This window comes from Ranitomeya variabilis, chromosome 2 (genome assembly GCF_051348905.1).
Source record: "Ranitomeya variabilis isolate aRanVar5 chromosome 2, aRanVar5.hap1, whole genome shotgun sequence".
Lineage (NCBI taxonomy): Eukaryota > Metazoa > Chordata > Amphibia > Anura > Dendrobatidae > Ranitomeya > Ranitomeya variabilis.
Window position 1 is genome coordinate 593914734 of NC_135233.1, and position 20873 is coordinate 593935606.

The 20873-nt window shown below is 45.8% G+C and overlaps 1 protein-coding gene across 2 annotated transcripts in view; it reads right to left on the reverse strand.

Annotated features, from left to right (window-relative positions):
* NAE1 (NEDD8 activating enzyme E1 subunit 1) overlaps window positions 1–20873 on the reverse strand; it is a 44709-nt gene that overhangs the window by 2447 nt on the left and 21389 nt on the right. For both annotated transcript variants that reach the window (XM_077288406.1, XM_077288407.1), the window contains exons 15-18: window positions 20794–20833; window positions 14159–14245; window positions 13229–13321; window positions 1676–1790 (exon numbers count right to left, since the gene is read on the reverse strand). In XM_077288406.1, the coding sequence (XP_077144521.1) occupies window positions 1676–1790; window positions 13229–13321; window positions 14159–14245; window positions 20794–20833 (335 nt within the window). The remainder of the gene's footprint in view (window positions 1–1675; window positions 1791–13228; window positions 13322–14158; window positions 14246–20793; window positions 20834–20873) is intronic.

Sequence of the window (20873 nt, forward strand, 5' to 3'; positions counted from 1 at the left end):
AGTCACTCTTAAAGTGAAAGCACAATAGTAAAAAAAAACAAAAAACACCAAAAACACCAGACACGGTCAAAAGGGTCAAACATCTGAAGGACGTGCCCACATCACACACGCCATGACTTTCCAGGCACATCCCGGAACCCAACAATTAGGAAAAGTGTGAACAGACCGTTATAATGGCTTGTTCTAGTGCAACAACCACAAAAAAAAAAAAAAAAAAAAAAAGAGCGACTACCATTCCTGCGCCTTCAGGTTTCAGCCTAATGAGCAATTTTGCTTAAAAATTAACAGGAACCCAAGTTACAGATAGTGCCACCTCCTGGTCTCTGTCTCCCTTGCTCGCTCTTTTCCTATAAATTATGAAGGTACCCAACAGCATTGCCTACTTATCTCTCACTAATGATTTATGTACAAAAAGTAAGGACTCCCTTGCACTCAATGCAAATTATGTAGATAGATACAGATAGTACTGGCTCCCTGTCTCTCTCACTGTTCATAAAATAGGCACAGATAGAACTTTCTTCTTGCGTCACCTTGTAAATGAGGTCGGTACAGGGAGGTAGTACTATCTGTGTTTATAGAAAAGGAGGGTGGAAGTACTATAGTACTTCCACCCTCCTTTTCTATAAACACAGATAGTACTACCTCCCTGTTTCCCTCTGTAAATTAAGCAAGCACGGTAAGTACTACCTTCCTGTCTCTCCTTGTAAATTATGTAAGCACAGACAGTACTGTCTTCCTGTCTCTCCTTGCAAATGATTGTACAGATAATATTGACCACCAGATACTTGATGATGTGCACCCCGGCGCGCGTTTCGGAAGCACAGTTCCTTCGTCGTATCTGGCGGGTCTTGGAATATTTCCCCCATCTTTATGAGTAAGTGGCATTTTGATCGCATTTGCATATTGCACTTTTTTCATGCACCTCTTTGCACTATATGCACCTTTTGAGTAGGTATCATTTGTACCAATTTTGCACATAGCATTTTTTTCCCCCTTTTTTCCAATGTAAACTTTGGGGACATATGATTGATTCATTTTTGCACGGGTGAATTTTATATAACTTATATATTTTTTATTTTTACATAGCATATGCAATACCTTTGCCTTTCTTGTGATACAAAATTTGCCACTTGGAGTATTTAGTATATACTAGTAAATTGACCTGCCTTATGGATATTGTATTTTGATTTGTGCACAATTTGAAGATATATACATATATTTACTTGTTTTTATTTTATTATTTTATTGGTGTTCTCTATTGCCATTAAATAAATTTGATACATTTATTAAATTATCTCCTGTCACTTTCTCATGGATCCGGTCTATGCTTAGTGCATGCTTTTTTGTTCCATTTTAGTGGTTTCACTATATCTTGGACACATGTGGTGACCTCGGGCTTGTTAACAGGATTGGACCCACTTACGAGGGGAATTGTACAGTATTCCTTTATATATTATATCCAGGTGTCATTATTGTGTCTTTTTGATTAACGGTCTCTCCTTGTGAATGGTTGTAGAGACAGATAATATTGCCTCACTGTATACACAGATAGTACTGCCTCCCTGTCTCCTTCTGGAAATCAAGTATGCACAGATGGTACTGCCTTCCTGTCTCTAATCCCGTGTACTTTCCGATAGAGGGAAATAAAGCAGGATTACACATATAAATGACTTACAATTCCTGGATGTATTCGTCCTTCACGCTCAGTGATAACCCGTATTCCTGGAGAAATCCGTGCAGGCAGGTTTTCAGTTTCCCAAAATCCCCTTCTACCTGGTAGTTATAAACCCCTACAAGTGCAGAGGGTGGATTACAAACTATTTCATAGAAGACAGACAGGTGCTAGACTACATAGCGTGAGCAAGAAACAGCGTGCACTGACCGCAGAGAATCCCTACGGTCGAAACAGCAAAGTGGCATCGAATCTAGGAAAGTGCTATGATAAGTCCAAGCGATTGTTCTTGCTCACTCTTCTCCGGAATTTTGAAAGCCAAAAGTTTTAATTGGTCTGTTAACGCCACTATGTTGGGGTACAACAGCTTGTGTCCCCATTGCAAGGTCTTGGACCTTTTGGGCCCTTAAATGGGCCAAGTGCCCACGCTGCGGATTCCATTGCGGAATTTTCCGCAGCGGATTTGATAAATCCGCAGGGCAAAACCGCTGCGGTTTTTCCTGCGGATTTATTGCGGTTTCTATTGCGGATTCCGCTGCGAGTTTTCACCTGCAGTTTTCTATTGGAGCAGGTGTAAACCCGCAGCGGAATCCGCACAAAAAATTGACATGCTGCGGAATATAAACTGCTGCGTTTCCGCGCGTTTTTTTCCGCAGCATGTGCACTGTGGATTTCGTTTCCCATAGGTTTACATTGTACTGTAAACGCATGGGAAACTGCTGCGGACCCGCAGCTGCGGAAACGCTGCGGATCCGCAGCAAAATCCGTAGCGTGTGCACATACCCTTAACGCTCCACGGCAACCCCTGCACCCAGGATAGTTACGAGCCCCTGTGCATAACCTTTACTGCCGTTTATTGGGGGAGTGGTGAAACCAAACCAGAAATTCTACAATTGTTTTTTTTTCCTGGGGGGGGGGGGGGGTTTACATTTGTTCACTACATTAGGTATTGTCGGATAGTCCTTGTGAATACAAGCAATTTTGCAATTTACTGCTTATTAAAATTCTCAGCCGTTCTTGAGATATTCACTCGTTGCCATGGAGACCAACCAAGACAGAACGTGCGTAGTGGTGGTCAGTCTCCTAGGCAACGAGCTGTAAACACAAGAAAAATAGAATTATTCTTACCGTTAATTCGGTTTCTAGGGACCTTCCACGATGGCATACGGAGGTTGCCTCTTTGCCCTAATGGGGAACAGGAAATGGAGAGGTTAAAAGGCCCTCCCACCTCCCTTTCACCAGTGACTTATAACTGAAAACCATAGCACCGGTTTACCTTGAATCCCAGATTTAAATCCAGGAGTATAGGGAGGGAACTAGCGCCGTCGTGGAAGGTTCCTAGAAACCGAATTAACGGTAAGAATAATTCTATTTTCTCTAGTCACCTTCCACGACGGCATACGGAGGAATACCAACTGATTGGCGCTAGGGAGGGACAACGGCCTGGAGTACTTTCCGGCCGAAGGCTAAATCCTTGTTGGGCATTACATCTAATCTGTAATGTCTGGAGAAAGTATGCAACGAAGACCATGTAGCTGCCCTGCAGATTTGCTCTGCTGATGCACCTGCTCTTTCTGCCCAGGAGACTGAGGTTGATCTAGTCGAATGAGCCTTGATTCCCACTGGAGGGGTTTTATCTTGAGCAAGGTATGCTTCTGCTATCGCTTTCTTGATCCAGTTGGCAATAGTACTTTTGGCTACCTTCTTCCCTTTGTTTTGTCCTGATGGATGGACAAATAGATTCTGGTCAATTCTGTAAGAACTGGGTTGTTCTAGGTAAAATAATACAATGCGCCTGACGTCCAGCATATGGAATCTCTCTTCTTTTGGATTTGCAGGATTTTGGCAAAAAGAAGGTAGAAAAATTTCTTGAGAGCGGTGGAAATCTGATACGACCTTTGGAAGAAAGGAAGGGTCTAGGCGCAGTATTATAGAGTCATCTCGAATGGACAAGTATGGTTCTCTCATTGAGAGGGCTTGTAATTCTCCCACCCTCCTTGCTGATGTAATGGCCACAAGAAAAATTGTTTTATAGATCAGATTTTTCTGGGAGCAGGAGGATAATGGTTCGAAGGGGGGACCTGTGAGCCCTTGTAACACCAGATTGAGATCCCACAGTGGTACTGTTATTCGTTTCTTAGGGTTCATTCTAGAAGCTGATATCATGAACCTCTTAATCCAGCGATGATTTGCCAGATCCTGATCAAATATTGAACTGAGGGCGGAAACTTGGACTTTTAGGGTGCTAGGCCTGAGGCCTATTTCTAAGCCTTTTTGCAGAAAGTCTAGAATTTTTGATAAATTCGGATTGAAGGGGTCTGGTACTTCAGGAAGACAAAAAGATGAGAATTTCTTCCAGATCTTATTATATATAGCAATGATTACCGGTTTCCTTGATTTTTGAAGTGTGGAAACCACTGCCTCCGATAGTACTTTGGCTCTCAATATCTGGGCTTCAGTAGCCATGCCGTCAGATTCCATTTGTGGGCATCTAGGAGATGGATTGGTCCTTGAGAAAGAAGGTTTCCTTCCATTGGAAATTGGAATGGCCCATCCACCTGTAAATCCACTATCAGGTTGTACCAACTCCTCTTTGGCCACAACGGCGCTACCAATATGGTTGGTGTACGTTCTTCCCGAACTTTCTGCAAGACTTTTGCCAATATCGGAATTGGTGGAAACGCATAGGCCAGCCGAAAATTCCATTCCTGGGCCAGTGCATCCACTCCTCTGGAGCCGTCCCTGGGGTTTATGGAGAAGAAGGCTTCGACTTTCGCGTTTTGGCGGGATGCAAAGAGGTCGATTTCTGGAAGACCCCCATTTGTTCACCAGCGTCTCGAAACTTCGGTTGCTCAAACACCATTCCCCCGGATGTATGTCCTGGCGACTTAGATAGTCTGCCTGAGTGTTGGATGAGCCTTTCAGGTGAATTGCCGTCAGGGATAAAAGATGTCTTTCTGCCCAGGAGCATAGTCGGGCAGATATGTTCTTCAGGCTGTTGTTCTTTGAACTGCCCTGATGTCTGATGTGAACCACCGTGGTCACATTGTCCGAATATATGCGAACGTGATGTCCCTTGATAAGATGACCCCCTACTAGCAGGGCTTCCTCTACAGCTTTCAGTTCTCTGTAGTTGGATGACTTCCTGCTTGTTGACTGGTCCCAGAGACCTTGGAAAGTGGTGTGATTTATCATGGCCCCCCAGCCTCTTTTGCTGGCATCTGTTGTAACCGTAGTCAGTGGGACTTGTGTCCAACTGACTCCCTTTTGTAAATTTTTTGGGGTTATCCACCATGCCAGGGAGGCCTTGACACGACCTGGTGTGTACAACCTCTTGTTTAAAGAACTGGGATGACCGTCCCAATTCTGCAGGATATGTGCCTGAAGAATTCTGGAATGGGCTTGGGCCCATGGTACCGATTGGATGCAGGCTGTCATCGATCCTAGAAGAGACATGCCTTCCCTGATTGTAGGGGATCTGGTGTCTCTGAATGTCTTGACCTTTGATAGTAGGGTTAGACGATGTTCCAATGGGAGGAAGGACATTTGTCTTGCAGAGTCCAGAAGAACTCCCAGGAATTTCCTGCATTTGGAGGGTCGTAGGTGAGATTTTTCCAAATTCGGCACCCATCCAAGAGATGTCAGAATATTGAGAGTCTTTGATACATGAGACTCCAGGGTTTGTTTGGTAGGAGCCACTAACAAAAGGTCGTCTAGATACGGCACCATACAGACGCCTTGCCTCCGGATAAAGGAGACTACTTCCCCCATTATTTTGGAAAATACTCTTGGAGCAGAGGAAATTCCAAACGGAAGGACGTTGAATTGATAGTGCTCTATCAGACGCCCCTTCTGTACTGCGAATTTGAGATATTGGCGATGTCTCTGGTGAACGGGGACGTGAAAGTAGGCATCTTTCAGATCGACAGTGGCCATGAAGGAGTGCGGACTTATCAAGGGAATGGCATTTTTCACTGATTCCATCTTGAATCTTCGGTACTTGATATGCCGATTGAGGCCCTTTAGATTTATAATAATACGGGACTCGCCCGATGGTTTGGGAACCAGAAATAGACGAGAGTAGTGCCCCCGATCCCTCTCTGATTCTGGGACCAGAGATATCGCATTTGACATCTTTAGGGCCCTGAGACCCGACTCCAAAACGGACTGGTGTTTCAAGGAGGGAAGGGAGGTGATCTTTAGACCCCGTGGGGGGGAGGAAATGAATTCTATTAGAAGACCCTCTTTGATGACCTTGAGGACCCAGGGGCAATTGGTGATGTTTTGCCACTGGGAAACAAAATTTGAAAGTCTCCCCCCCACCGGGTCGAAGTCACCGCTTCTCCTGTTGAGACTGCTGCTGCAGTTGCTGAGGGATAAGGATGTTTCTCCCCCCTCCCTTCGGGTAACTCCACCTCCCGGACTTGCCTTTCCCTCTCTGAGAGGTTTGGGCCTGAAAGGGACGAAAAAACTTCTTTTTGGGAGTTTTTTGTTCTGGGAGGGCTTTCTTTTTATCGGTTGCCTTTTCCAAGATGTCATCCAGAGAAGGCCCGAAGACATAGTTACCTTTAACCCCTTCATGACCCAGCCTATTTTGGCCTTAATGACCTGGCCGTTTTTTGCAATTCTGACCAGTGTCCCTTTAATAACTCAGGAACGCTTCAACGGATCCTAGCGATTCTGAGATTGTTTTTTCGTGACATATTGGGCTTCATGTTAGAGGTAAATTTAGGTCGATAATTTCTGAGTTTATTTGTGAAAAAAACGGAAATTTGGCGAAAATTTTGAAAATTTCACATTTTGAATTTTTATTCTGTTAAACCAGAGAGTTATGTGACACGAAATAGTTAATAAATAACATTTCCCACATGTCTACTTTACATCAGCACAATTTTGGAAACAAATTTTTTTTTTGCTAGGGAGTTATAATGGTTAAAATTTGACCAGTGATTTCTCATTTTTACAACAAAATTTACAAAACCATTTTTTTTTTAGGGACCACCTCACATTTGAAGTCATTTTGAGGGTTCTATATGGCTGAAAATACCCAAAAGTGACACCATTCTAAAAACTGCACCCCTCAAGGTGCTCAAAACCACATTCAAGAAGTTTATTAACCCTTCAGGTGTTTCACAGCAGCAGAAGCAACATGGAAGTAAAAAATGAACATTTAACTTTATAGTCACAAAAATGATCTTTTAGCAACAATTTTTTTATTTTCCCAAGGGTAAAAGGAGAAACTGGACCACGAACGTTGTTGTCCAATTTGTCCTGAGTACGCTGATACCTCATATGTGGAGGTAAACCACTGTTTGGGCGCACGGCAGGGCTCGGAAGGGAAGGAGCGCCATTTGACTTTTTGAATGAAAACTTGGCTCCAATCTTTAGCGGACACCATGTCGCGTTTGGAGAGCCCCCGTGTGCCTAAACATTGGAGCTCCCCCACAAGGGACCCCATTTTGGAAGCTAGACCCCCCAAGGAACTTATCTAGATGCATAGTGAGCACTTTAAACCCCCAGGTGCTTCACAAATTGATCCGTAAAAATGAAAAAGTACTTTTTTTTTTTTTTTCACAAAAAAATTATTTTAGCCTCAATTTTTTCATTTTCACATGGGCAACAGGATAAAATGGATCCTAAAATTTGTTGGACAATTTCTCCTGAGTATACCGATACCTCACATGTGGGGGTAAACCACTGTTTGGGCACATGGTAAAGCTCGGAAGGGAAGGAGCGTCATTTGACTTTTTGAATGAAAAATTATCTCCATCGCTAGCGGACACCATGTCACGTTTGGAGAGCCCCTGTGTGCCTAAACATTGGAGCTCCCCCACAAGTGACCCCATTTTGGAAACTAGACCCCCCAAGGAACTTATCTAGATGCATAGTGAGCACTTAAAACCCCCAGGTGCTTCACAGAAGTTTACAACGCAGAGCCATGAAAATAAAAAATAATTTTTCTTTTCTCAAAAATGATTTTTTAGCCCACAATTTTTTATTTTCCCAAGGGTAACAGGAGAAATTGGACCCCAAAAGTTGTTGTCCAGTTTCTCCGGAGTACGCTGATACCCCATATGTGGGGGTAAACCACTGTTTTGGCACACGTCGGGGTTCGGAAGGGAAGTAGTGACGTTTTGAAATGCAGACTTTGATGGAATGCTCTGCGGGCGTCAGGTTGCATTTGCAGAGCCCCTGATGTGCCTAAACAGTAGGAACTCCCCACAAGTGACCCCATTTTGGAAACTAGACCCCCAAGGGAACTTATCTAGATGTGTGGTGAGCACGTTCAACCCCCAAGTGCTTCACAGAAGTTTACAATGCAGAGCCGTGAAAATAAAAAAATCATTTTTCTTTCCTCAAAAAAGATGTTTTAGCAAGCAATTTTTTATTTTCACAAGGGTAACAGGAAAAATTGGACCCCAATATTTGTTGCCCAGTTTGTTGTGAGTATGCTGGTACCCCATATGTGGGGGTAAACCACTGTTTGGGTGCACGTCAGGGCTCAGAAGGGAAGTAGTGACATTTGAAATGCAGACTTTGATGGAATGGTCTGCGGGCATCACGTTGCATTTGCAGAGCCCCTGATGTGCCTAAACAGTAGAAACACCCCACAAGTGACCCCATTTTGGAAACTAGACCCCCCAAGGAACTTATCTACAGGTCCTTCTCAAAAAATTAGCATATAGTGTTAAATTTCATTATTTACCATAATGTAATGATTACAATTAAACTTTCATATATTATAGATTCATTATCCACCAACTGAAATTTGTCAGGTCTTTTATTGTTTTAATACTGATGATTTTGGCCTACAACTCCTGATAACCCAAAAAACCTGTCTCAATAAATTAGCATATCAAGAAAAGGTTCTCTAAACGACCTATTACCCTAATCTTCTGAATCAACTAATTAACTCTAAACACATGCAAAAGATACCTGAGGCTTTTAAAAACTCCCTGCCTGGTTCATTACTCAAAACCCCCATCATGGGTAAGACTAGCGACCTGACAGATGTCAAGAAGGCCATCATTGACACCCTCAAGCAAGAGGGTAAGACCCAGAAAGAAATTTCTCAACAAATAGGCTGTTCCCAGAGTGCTGTATCAAGGCACCTCAATGGTAAGTCTGTTGGAAGGAAACAATGTGGCAGAAAACGCTGTACAACGAGAAGAGGTGACCGGACCCTGAGGAAGATTGTGGAGAAGGACCGATTCCAGACCTTGGGGAACCTGAGGAAGCAGTGGACTGAGTCTGGTGTGGAAACATCCAGAGCCACCGTGCACAGGCGTGTGCAGGAAATGGGCTACAGGTGCCGCATTCCCCAGGTAAAGCCACTTTTGAACCATAAACAGCGGCAGAAGCGCCTGACCTGGGCTACAGAGAAGCAGCACTGGACTGTTGCTAAGTGGTCCCAAGTACTTTTTTCTGATGAAAGCAAATTTTGCATGTCATTCGGAAATCAAGGTGCCAGAGTCTGGAGGAAGACTGGGGAGAAGGAAATGCCAAAATGCCTGAAGTCCAGTGTCAAGTACCCACAGTCAGTGGTGTGGGGTGCCATGTCAGCTGCTGGTGTTGGTCCACTGTGTTTCATCAAGGGCAGGGTCAATGCAGCTAGCTATCAGGAGATTTTGGAGCACTTCATGCTTCCTGGCACCTGCTCACAGTGCCAAAACCACTGGTAAATGGTTTACTGACCATGGTATTACTGTGCTCAATTGGCCTGCCAACTCTCCTGACCTGAACCCCATAGAGAATCTGTGGGATATTGTGAAGAGAAAGTTGAGAGACGCAAGACCCAACACTCTGGATGAGCTTAAGGCCGCTATTGAAGCATCCTGGGCCTTCATAACATCTCAGCAGTGTCACAGGCTGATTGCCTCCATGCCACGCCGCATTGAAGCAGTCATTTCTGCCAAAGGATTCCCGACCAAGTATTGAGTGCATAACTGAACATTATTATTTGATGGTTTTTTTGTTTGTTATTAAAAAACACTTTTATTTGATTGGACGGGTGAAATATGCTAATTTATTGAGACAGGTTTTTTGGGTTATCAGGAGTTGTATGCCAAAATCATCAGTATTAAAACAATAAAAGACCTGACAAATTTCAGTTGGTGGATAATGAAATCTATAATATATGAAAGTTTAATTGTAATCATTACATTATGGTAAATAATGAAATTTAACACTATATGCTAATTTTTTGAGAGGGACCTGTAGATGTGTGGTGAGCACTTTGAACCCCCAAGTGCTTCACAGAAGTTTATAACGCAGAGCCGTGAAAATAAAAAATAAATGTTCTTGCAAGTAATTTTTTATTTTTGCAAGGGAAACGGGAAATTGGACCCCAACAGTTGTTGCCCAGTTTGTCCTGAGTACGCTGGTACCCCATATGTGGGGGTAAACCACTGTTTGGGAGCACGTCGGGGCTTGGAAGGGAGGGAGCACCATTTGACTTTTTGAACGCAAGATTGGCTGGAATCAATGGTGGTGCCATGTTGCGTTTGGAGACCCCTGATGTGCCTAAACAGTGGAAACCCCTCAATTCTAACTCAAACACTATACCCAACACACCCCTAACCCTAATCCCAACTGTAGCCCTAACCCTAATCACAACCCTAACCCCAACACACCCCTAACCACAACCCTAACCCCAACACACCCGTAACCCTAATCCCAACCCTAACCCTAATCCCATCCCTAATCCCAACCCTAACCACAACTGTAATCCCAACACACTCCTAACCCTATCCGTAACCCTAACCACAAGCCTAATCTTAACCCTATTTCCAACCCTAGCCCTAATCCCAACCCTAACTCTAATTCCAACCCTAAGGCTATGTGCCCACGTTGCGGATTCGTGTGAGATTTTTCCGCACGATTTTCGAAAAATCTGCAGGTAAAAGGCACTGCGTTTTACCTGCAGATTTACAGCGGATTTCCAGTGTTTTTTTGTGCGGATTTCACCTGCGGATTCCTATTGAGGAACAGGTGTAAAACGCTGCGGAATCCGCACAAAGAATTGACATGCTGCAGAAAATACAACGCAGCGTTTCCGCACGGAATTTTCCGCACCATGGGCACAGCGGATTTGGTTTTCCATAGGTGTACATGGTACTGTAAACCTGATGGAAAACTGCTACGAATTCGCAGCGGCCAATCTGCTGCGGATCCGCGGCCAATCCGCTGCGGATCCGTGGCCAATCCGCAGCCAAATCCGCACTGTGTGCACATGCCCTAACCCTAACCCTACCCCTAGTTCTAACCCTAACCCTAGTGGAAAAAGAAAAAAAAATATTTTTTTTTTTTTTTTTTATTATTGTCCCTACCTATGGGGGTGATAAAGTCATTTACTATTCTTTTTTTATTTTGATCACTGTGATAGGTTATATCTCAGTGATCAAAATATACCTGGAACGAATCTGCCGGCCGGCAGATTCGGCGGGCGCACTGCGCATGGGGGGGGGTGAAGCCACCCCCCCTGGGCTGAAGTACCACTCCCCCTGTCCCTGCAGATCGGGTGAAATTGGAGTTAACCCTTTCAGCCGACCTGCAGGGACGCGATCGTTCCATGACGCCACATAGGCGTCATGGGTCGGATTGGCACAGGTTTTCATGACGCCTACGTGGCGTCATGGGTCGGGAAGGGGTTAAATGGTATGGCGCATAATTTGGCCTTGGAGGTGATATCACCAGACCACATTTTTAACCAAAGCGCCCTTCTAGCCGAATTAGTCTGTACTAATGACGTAGCAGCAATTCTGATAGTTTCCATAGAAGAATCCGCTAGGAAACCCGTGGCTCTAAGGAGACTGGGTAGAGAGTCCAACAATTCAGCTCTAGGCGTGCCCTGGGATGTGTGAGATTCTAGTTCACCTATCCAGCGGAAAAGTGCTCTAGCCACACATGTTGATGCAATATTGGCTTTGAGGGCTACCGTGGAGGTCTCCCACGATTTTTTCAACAGACTTTCTATTTTCCTGTCCATTGGATCTTTCAACTGTGACGAGTCTTCGAATGGAAGAGCCGTTCTCTTAGCCACTCTTGCCACCTGCGAATCAACTTTAGGGACATCCCATTTGGCCAAATCCCCTTCTAAGGGGAATCTATGCTTCATCTCGGATGGAGTACTGAGACGTTTTTCAGGTAATTCCCACTCTTGATCAATCATATCAGATATATTCGAGTGGATTGGAAACCCTACCCGTTTACTCTTAGTTATGCCACCAAACATCTGGTCCTGTATGGACTGTGGTTCTGGCTCTTCCTCCAGCCCCATAGTACTGCGTACGGCAGCTACTAAATCCTCAATCCAGTCTGAAGAGAAAAGGTACTTCCTAACTTCAGAGGTTATGGGGGACGTAGGTTGCTCCCGTCGACCCGAGGATGAGGCATAGGAGAGGTCTGACTCAGATTCAGAATCCTCCTCCTGGATTTTCCTTTTTTTAGCTGGAGAAAGTGGCGGAGGGGGTGGGGGGGTAAAGGCCGCTAGGGAGGATTGCACCTCTTGCTTGACCAAAGAGCGGATTTCCTCTAGTAAAGAAGGTTGCTCTGCCCTGACAACCTTGTCAGTACAGGTCCTGCAGTTTTTTCTCCCATAATGGTGGCAGCTTAATGTTACAGATGGCACACTTCTTTTTAGTAGTAGTTTTGGGGGCAGACTTTTCTCCCTGTAATGAGAGGGGAGAGAGAGTCATGACTAAAAAACACCCCCAAGTCACTAGCTACGGACCCCTGTCCCTGCGGCACTTACTGTGGAAGGGGCAGCACTGGGCTCTGCAAGCGCAGGGCAGGTACTGCTCTCCATGCCAGGACAGTCTTACCTGCGACGTTTTCTGGCAGGTTTTATGCTCTGCGGCATGTTCCTGCCCCCAGCGATTGTGAAGATCCTCCTCCCCTCCACGGTCCAGGGTGGAGGACGCCGTCCTGCACGAGACACCGCCGGTGGAAGTGCCTCCAGGGAGCGCAGAAAAGACCGGAAGTGACGCGCGCGATCACTTCCGGGTCGCCAGCGGCATGTGGAGGAGAGGAGACCGGAGAGCTCCAGGAGGACTCCGGTCAGGAACGCTACCCTGCTTTGCCCTCACGGGGGCGCGGGAAGGCTAGGAACAGGTCCCGAGGACACCGCAGCGCGGCGCGACGGGAGCAGCATGAGGGGAGGTAAGGTACGACCCCATGCTGCCCGGTTTCATATAAGCCAGAGCCTATTAAATGCAGAAGTTACCGGCCACCACTGCATACGAAGTAAACCTCTCCTGTCCCATGGGGAACAGGAAAGACACTGGTGAAAGGGAGGTGGGCGGGCCTTTTAACCTCTCCATTTCCTGTTCCCCATTAGGGCAAAGAGGCAACCTCCGTATGCCGTCGTGGAAGGTGACTAGAGAAAATGTTAAATATCTCAAGAACGGCTGCACATTTTAATAAGCAGTAAAATACAAAAGTGCTTGTTTTTATGAGCTCTATCCAACAAAACCCATCTATGAAGAACGGTAGTAACCCTTTAAGTCCCAATAAGTGACTTCACCATGTGTATTATTCCTCTATATGGGCTAGTACCTGGATATCGGCCATGCTGTTTATGGAACCTGTCCACCGCCCTCAGCATCAAATAGAAGACTATTTCATTATCCGGATTCTCCATAAAGGAAACTGGAAGAAAAACAGCAGATGACAAGGAACCTAAATCTCCAAATCCCCATTATGTAAGGTGGCTGCACACAGCGAGGATCAGGGATCAAACTGCGATAATCTCCCTACATTAATAAGATAATAGAGATCATTATCAACCAGGGAAACCCTAATGAGGTTGTACAAGATTAGAAAGCGCATGGCTGCTGTCTAATAGAAAACAGCGCCACGTTGGTCTACAGGTTGTGCCTGGTATTGCAGATCAGCTTTCTTGTGCAGTACGACACAGAAACTGCCCTAAGTGTTCTGGAAGAAAGCAGACACGCATTTTTCTGAATACTGTAAAACCTTTCTTTTAAGAGAACTTTCCAACACAGTAAATTTTAATTTTTGTGCCTTTATCTCCTCCATTTTTTCCCCCCAAAAGCCATAACTTTTTCAATTGAAATAGCAGTATGAGAGGTTATTAATTATTATTTAAATTTTTGTGAGACAATACATAGTTAGGAAATAACACCATTCACTTTACCATATAATGTACAGAAAATGGGAAAAAAATAAAATATATAAATGAGGTGCAGTGGTGAAAACAAACAAAACAAAAAAAGCCCGGTATATTATATATATTATTATTTTTTATATTTATTTGTATTTTTTTTTTAATTTCTTAATAGTTTTAAAAACTTTATTTTTTTTTTCTTTTCACTTAATTTTAGCATTTGCTTGGGGTCTCAAACTTTTTTGACCGATTGTACTATATATTGCAATGACAGCTGTAGAGAATATAGTATTAAAAAAAAAAAATATCTACAAAACCCACTACAGAAAGACAGTGGCATTGACCTTTTAGCTTCTTACCAATGTCATCCTTTTTAGCCGTGTCCATCCCGTATTCTTCAGCTAAAGATCTGCACTGGACAAATCGAAGAAAGGCGCAATTCCTGCCTGAAATTTAAGGAAGATGCTCATATAAAACATGGCGAAGATTTATTTCCATTTCAGCCTTATAGGGAGACATATAAAAGAGGAGCAAGGATCCATAAAAAAAGGATTTTTGGGGCAAAGACTATAATGATGGGTTTGTCTAAAGTAATTATAAATGGAGATCTAAAATAAAAAGCAGAAAAAAAAATAAAATATATATATATTTATATTTCCACCACTTTACATAGTTATGGGGGCGACAAAACCAAAATGTGCGCCCAGAAATGGTAATCTGTAAGTATGGAGGTCTGCAGTGTCATCTGCTGGTCACTGTGTTTATTACATCACTGAAGGAGGAGAAAAAAAAAAAAAAAAAAGGGGGAAGTGATTGAGGCTGGTTTCACACTTGCGTTTTGATCTGCAGCGTTTTAGCGCTAAAAAACGCATGCTTTTTTTTTGTATACTTAACATAAAAAAACGCATGCGTTTTTTAGCATGCGTTTTGACGCGTTTTCGGCAACGCATGCGTTTTTTGACGCGTGCGTTTAGTTGCAGAAATGCAACCTGTAGTAATTTCTAGCGGCGTTTTTTTGCCGCAAAAAAATGTATTGCTGTCTATGTAAATGCATGCGTTTTTAAGCACATGCGTTTGCTTGCGTTAAAAACGCATGCGTTTTTATAGAAAAACACAAGAAAACACAAGAAAAAACAAGAAAACCCTAACCCTAACCACAAGAAAAAACAAGAAAACCCTAACCCTAGGGTTACTAGGGATCCTAACCCTAACCCTAAGGTTAGGATCCCTAGTAACCCTAAGGATCCTAACCCTAACCCTAGGGATCCTAACCCTAACGTTAGGATCCCTAGGGTTAGGATTCCTATGGTTACTAGGGATCCTAACCCTAGCTATTTCTGTTTATAGTGGGTTTTCTAGTTGATTTTGATGATTGGCAGCTGTCACACACTTCTCAGCATGCGTTTAAAAAACGCAAACGCAGGAAAAAAACGCATGTAAACGCGGCAAAACGCCGCATTTTTTTTTTTTTTTGCATGCAAAAACGCATGCGTCTAAAAAACGCAGCGTTTGCACGCGATTACATGCGTTTTTTCACCACATGCTTTTTTTTAAAAAAAATGCTGCAGATCAAAACGCAAGTGTGAAACCAGCCTTTTTAAAAAAAAATAAATAAAAAAAAAAATAGGGATTTTTGTGTACTCACCGTAAAATCCTTTTCTCTGAGCCATTCATTGGGGGACACAGACCGTGGGTGTATGCTGCTGCCACTAGGAGGCTGACACTAAGTGAAAACAAAGAAAGTTAGCTCCTCCCCTGCAGTATACACCCTCCTGCTGACTCACAGATAGCCAGTTAGGTGCAAAAGCAGTAGGAGATCAATAACATATGAGCGTATAGCATGTCACATTACATATGAGAGTATAGCATGTAAAATTATAAAACAAGCACAAACTAATAATAGGGAGGGAGCTGTGTCCCCCAATGAATGGCTCGGAGAAAAGGATTTTACGGTGAGTACACAAAAATCCCTATTTCTCCTTCTCCTCATTGGGGGACACAGACCGTGGGACGTCCCAAAGCAGTCCCTGGGTGGGAACAACATCAGATCAGGCCGGTGTAACTGCTACTTACAAGTGCGTCACCGCGGCCTGCAGAGTCCGCGTGCCCAGACTGACATCTGTGGAAGTGTGGGAATTATAGTGCTTCAAGAATGCATGCGGACTGGAGAAATTGGCAAGCTTGCGGCCGTGTTTGCCGACGTCTGGTGTCTAGAGCCCTCAGACAGGGAGATAGGCTGACATCTAGCACGGAAGGACTCCGGGATGATGAAAAGAATCCACCAGGCTAACATGGCTGATGAAACGTCTAAACCCTTCCTGTGACCGTCCGGAAGCCGTCTTACCATGGAGAAGCCCAAGTAAAGTGTCCAACCTTCGGGAGGACGTCGTCCACGATATGTACCCACTCGGAGCACTCATTTCTTCCAGATTATGGAGAACCCATTCCGTTTTGTGGACTGGAGCCGAAAGAGATGAGAGAAGGACGATGCCACTGCGACAGTGGGAATACAATACCACCTTGCTAACGAGGGAAGGAGATGGCCTGAGGGCGACCTTGCCTTGATGGTAATAAGGAAAAAAGTCTGAAAGAACAGAGTGGTGAGCTCTGAAGACTCATCAGGATGACAGGAACGCAGAGAAAAAAGGGGGGCGACCTTCCCTGATAGTAAAGTCTGACCGGATCAAAAAAGGAGTCTACTGTAAGATCCCCAGGACCATTAAGGTCCCACAGATCTAACGGTACGCGGTAGGGAAGAACTACAGGAGAGGACTCCCTGCTAGAAATTCCATATTTGCAGTTTTGTCGCAAAAAGACGGAAAATACTAGTACGGCAAGCTAGAGAACCTGACATTGTCAGTGCGGGTCTCCCGGGAACACTGGGGCTCTTCCTGCTTCCAACAAGGTCTCAGAAGTAGTGGAAGAGGGGATATGGAAATTGGTACCATGGAAGAACAGAGCATCACTGCGATGGTCTTGGATCTCGAGGACAAACCATGAACTGGAGTACATTGGTGTTCCATTAGGACGCCGTCCGGCCTGCATCTGGAGTACTCCAGTGAAGGCAGATCTGATGGAAGACTTCCGAGTGAAGTTCCCACTCACTTGAGGAGAAACCCCGACGGCTGAATATGTCTGCCGCCCAGTGTTCTACTCCAGGGATATGTACTGCTGAGATCACCGAGTGATAGATCTCAGCCCATCAGAGAGTGCGAGGTACCTCGGCCATGGCGTTTGACTGTTGACTACCTGCTAGATGGTTGACGTATGGCGCAGCCGTGGCATTACTCAATTGAAGACGGATGGTTGACCCGCCCGAAGGCAGTAGACCTGCTGTAGGATTAGCCATACCGTTCGGATCCCCAGAGCAATGATCGGGAGAAGACGACTGGCATTGGTATTCCCTAATAACCATTGGACCAGGAGAAGGCTCTGGATGAGGAAGGAGCTCAGAGACTGCCCGTTGAAAGCCTGATTGACTTGCTGAAAACGAGCGGAGCGAAAGAAAACTGCTTCCATTGTCGTCTTTTTCCCCAAAACCCTCCTAGCGAATTGAATGAACCGAGGGAATGCGTGACCAAGTGCCTGAGCTCCCTGTTGAAGGGCCACGACCTTGACTCGAGAGAGGATTACCATCCTTCTTGTGCAGGATCATCCTCAAAAGGGATCTGCTGGGCTGGGAATGAGGAAAAACTTGTCTAAGTTTAGCTGCTAGCCCAAGTGAGAGGGTATTGCAAGTGATATAGAAGACTCAGCGTAGTCCTGGAAGAGTGGTTGAAAGGCGACCAAATAGGGCAGGACGACCATGCTTCTAGGGTGCAAGAGGCACATGACAACCGCCATGACCCTCGCGACCACTCTGGTGCGGTAGCCAGGCCGAAGGGCAAGGTCGTGACTTGAAAATGCTGTTCGCGAATGGAAGGCGAAGGGATTATTGTAGAGGGAAAAAAATAGGAATGTGAGGGTAAAAATCCCAAATGTCGATGGATGCCAGAAAACGCCACATTTTTCTGTTGAAGTAATGGCTGAGCGGAGGAACTGCATTTGAAAAAGGAAGGACCTTGTCAAAGGTTGTTAGAAGTTTGAGGTCCAGGATCGGTCTTACTTTTCAGTCCCCCTTTTTGGAACCAAGATCCCTTAGATCTAGACTGTCCTGGACAACGCTTCCACTGCTGCTTGGGTCTGTATAAAAGATATGAACCCCTGTTAGTCTCCCGCTCAGAAGATTTGATTGGCCAGCTGTACTGTCTTCGGGGAAAGGTTACTTGTGTGAATCGAAGTAGTTAAGGTCTCTGACCAGGAGACTATTGGTCCAGCAACCCATGTGGCGGCTAAGGAAGGGTAGAGCTCTGAACCCGAAGCCACAAGACGGAACAAACCAGATTTGCTATCCGACCGTCTGTGGTATGTTAAATGATGATATATCGGGCAGGGACACTGGTAGGTATACCACAAGAAATTCTACCTGGTTAGTCTGCCAAGTGGCAGTCTCTTGCCATCGTCGTGCAGAGTAGAAAATTAGGAAACCTCAATCCACCATCCACTTAACAGGGAGGAATCGTCCGCTTACGTGCATCAGCCGCTAAATAGTGGCGATACAAAGGGGGGTGCTTGGACGCCAGGGCAGGTTGTCTGGCGATAGGCTGGATGCAGAAGAGGATACATGGAGGCGGCACTGCATGTGCTTGTCTGTTGATGGTGAGTGTGTGTGGGAGGGATCGGTGCCCTTTAAAGGACCCGTCGCCCTTAAAAAATCAGAACAGGTATGGCATCCCACGTAGAGGCTTCTGTCCAGGGAATCGCTCGTCAATTTGTTGATGATATAAATAGGCGAGACCCTCTTTTTCTGAAGCTCTGGCAATCCAAGGCAATATCTGATCCATATTCAGAGCGTTCTCAACAAATCATAGGGGAGAGATCAGGAAATGAAAACTTCCGTTTTCTAGACGCCTGTACATTTTTCTAGAATACTTGCGGCCCCTGTTAGCCGATGGCTCCCATTGTAGGAGAGGGGCCATGTATATCGGTCCTGCGATCACTCCGAGCCACTCAGGGTTCACAGAGGGATTCAATCTCTTGGTCAGAGAAACCATGAGTTGCGGTTAGTGACAAAGTCCACTGAGGGGGACTAGGTATTCTGAGATAACTGGGATCAGCGGCGGAGGGCTCCAGAGCTCAGTTAGGGTGACCAGCTTCGGATTGAACATGTGCCCTTAAGACCAGTGAATACTGGTCATGCGCCTTTAAGACTAGGGAAAACTGGTCGTGCACCTTTAAGACCAGGGAATACTGGTCTTGTGCCTTTAAGGGGGCATACTGTTTATGGTCATGTGCCTTTAAGAACCAGGGCCTACTGGTCATGTGCCTCTAAGACCAGGGCATACTGGTCACGTGCCTTTAAGATCAGGGCATACTGGTCATATGCCTTTAAGACCGGGGCATACTGGTCATATGCCTTTAAGACCGGGGCATTTTTCAAGGATTACGCCAGAGGTGAAGCCCCTTGTGGGGAACTAGGTACTGTGGGAAGAGCCGGGATCGGCGGCGGCGGAGGGCTCCTGAGCTCACTTGAACTAAGTATTCTGGGAAAGGTGACCGGCTTCTGGTTGGTCATGACTTAGAGCAGAGAATGCTTGTCATGTACCCTTAAGACCAGGGGATGCTGGTCGTGAAACTAAGACCGGGGTGGCTGGTTGGGAGCCTTTAAGACTAGCTCTAGGACCAGGGAATACTAAATGCGTTTATGCCGGTCGTGTGCCTTAGGTAGCCTGTATAATGGTTTAAGTTTTTTAAATCATTATCCACCTCTGCTGTCGGAGGGGGTTGTGGGGAAAGGAGAGCGGGGGGAGGGATGGAGCGGCGTCCCCCTACCTGGTTCCTGAATCCCCAGTCAGCGTTGGATTAGATTCTCCAGCGCTGAAAACACCGCCGGGACCGATGCAGCAGCCACTTCCGGATATACACAGCTCGTGTCCGGAAGCGGCAGGGAGATGAACATGGCCGCCGAGAATATGGGGTGTTCTCGTCCTGAGCGAGAAGTGCCTGAATAGGGGGGCGGAGCCTTGACGCGCGGCCTAGCATGGGCGGAGACTCCGGGTTGCGGCCTACACGAAGCTGAAGCCGGGGGCTAAATTTTAGGTGCCGGCCAACGCCGAGTGAGAAAGAAGGGTAAAAGCCCCGCCGCTTGGAAAAAAGGGAAACAGGGCGAAAAAAAAAAACCGCCGGTTACGCAGAGCCCTCCAGCCGCTCAAATCCCAGCACTTACCTAGGAATCTGCCGCAAGGCAGAGTATGCAGCTCTGTTCAGCAGGTCATTAAGAAGGAATCCTCTGCTGTCGCTGCTGTTTGGACGGTGCAGAGATAGGGAAAACCTCAATCCATCGTCCCTTAGCAGGGAGGAGGAGAGGAACCGTCCGCCTCCTTGTACCATCCGCTTTAAATAGTGGTGGTGCAGTGGGGGCTGCTCGGACGCCACGCTGGAGAGTGCCTCTGAACAGCCGAGGTAAAACCTGGTGGGCAGGGCTGAACGTCCGGCAATAGGCCTGGCTGCAGAAGAGGATACTGAAGGTGACACTCCAGTGCTCGTCTGATAAGGGAGGGGGGAGATCGGTGCCCTTGAAAGGGCCCGTCGCCCCTAGAATCCGCTCAGGCAGTGGCTTCCCACGTCGCAGGAGAGGATACGGAGAGGTAACACTCCCGTGCTCGCCTGTTATTGGTTCGGGGGAGATCGGAACATGAAAGAATCCGTCGCCCCCTTCGTCCGTTGTAAAAGGTAAAAAGAGTTCTTTGGGTCTGAATAGCAGACCAGTCCGTGTGCCTCCTACGGACACTAAGCAAGAACTGGCTAGCTGTGAGTCAGCAGGAGTGTGTATACTGCAGGGGAGGAGATCACTTTCTTTGTATCACTTAGTGTCAGCCTCCTAGTGGCAGCAGCATGCACCCACGGTCTGTGTCCCCCAATGAGGCGAAGGAGAAAAAAAAAAAAGAATACTTACAGAAAAGGCGGATATCTTTTTCAGATATGCTTTCCGGGGGCTGGAATAGAAAAGAAATATAACAATATAAAGTGTTTTCT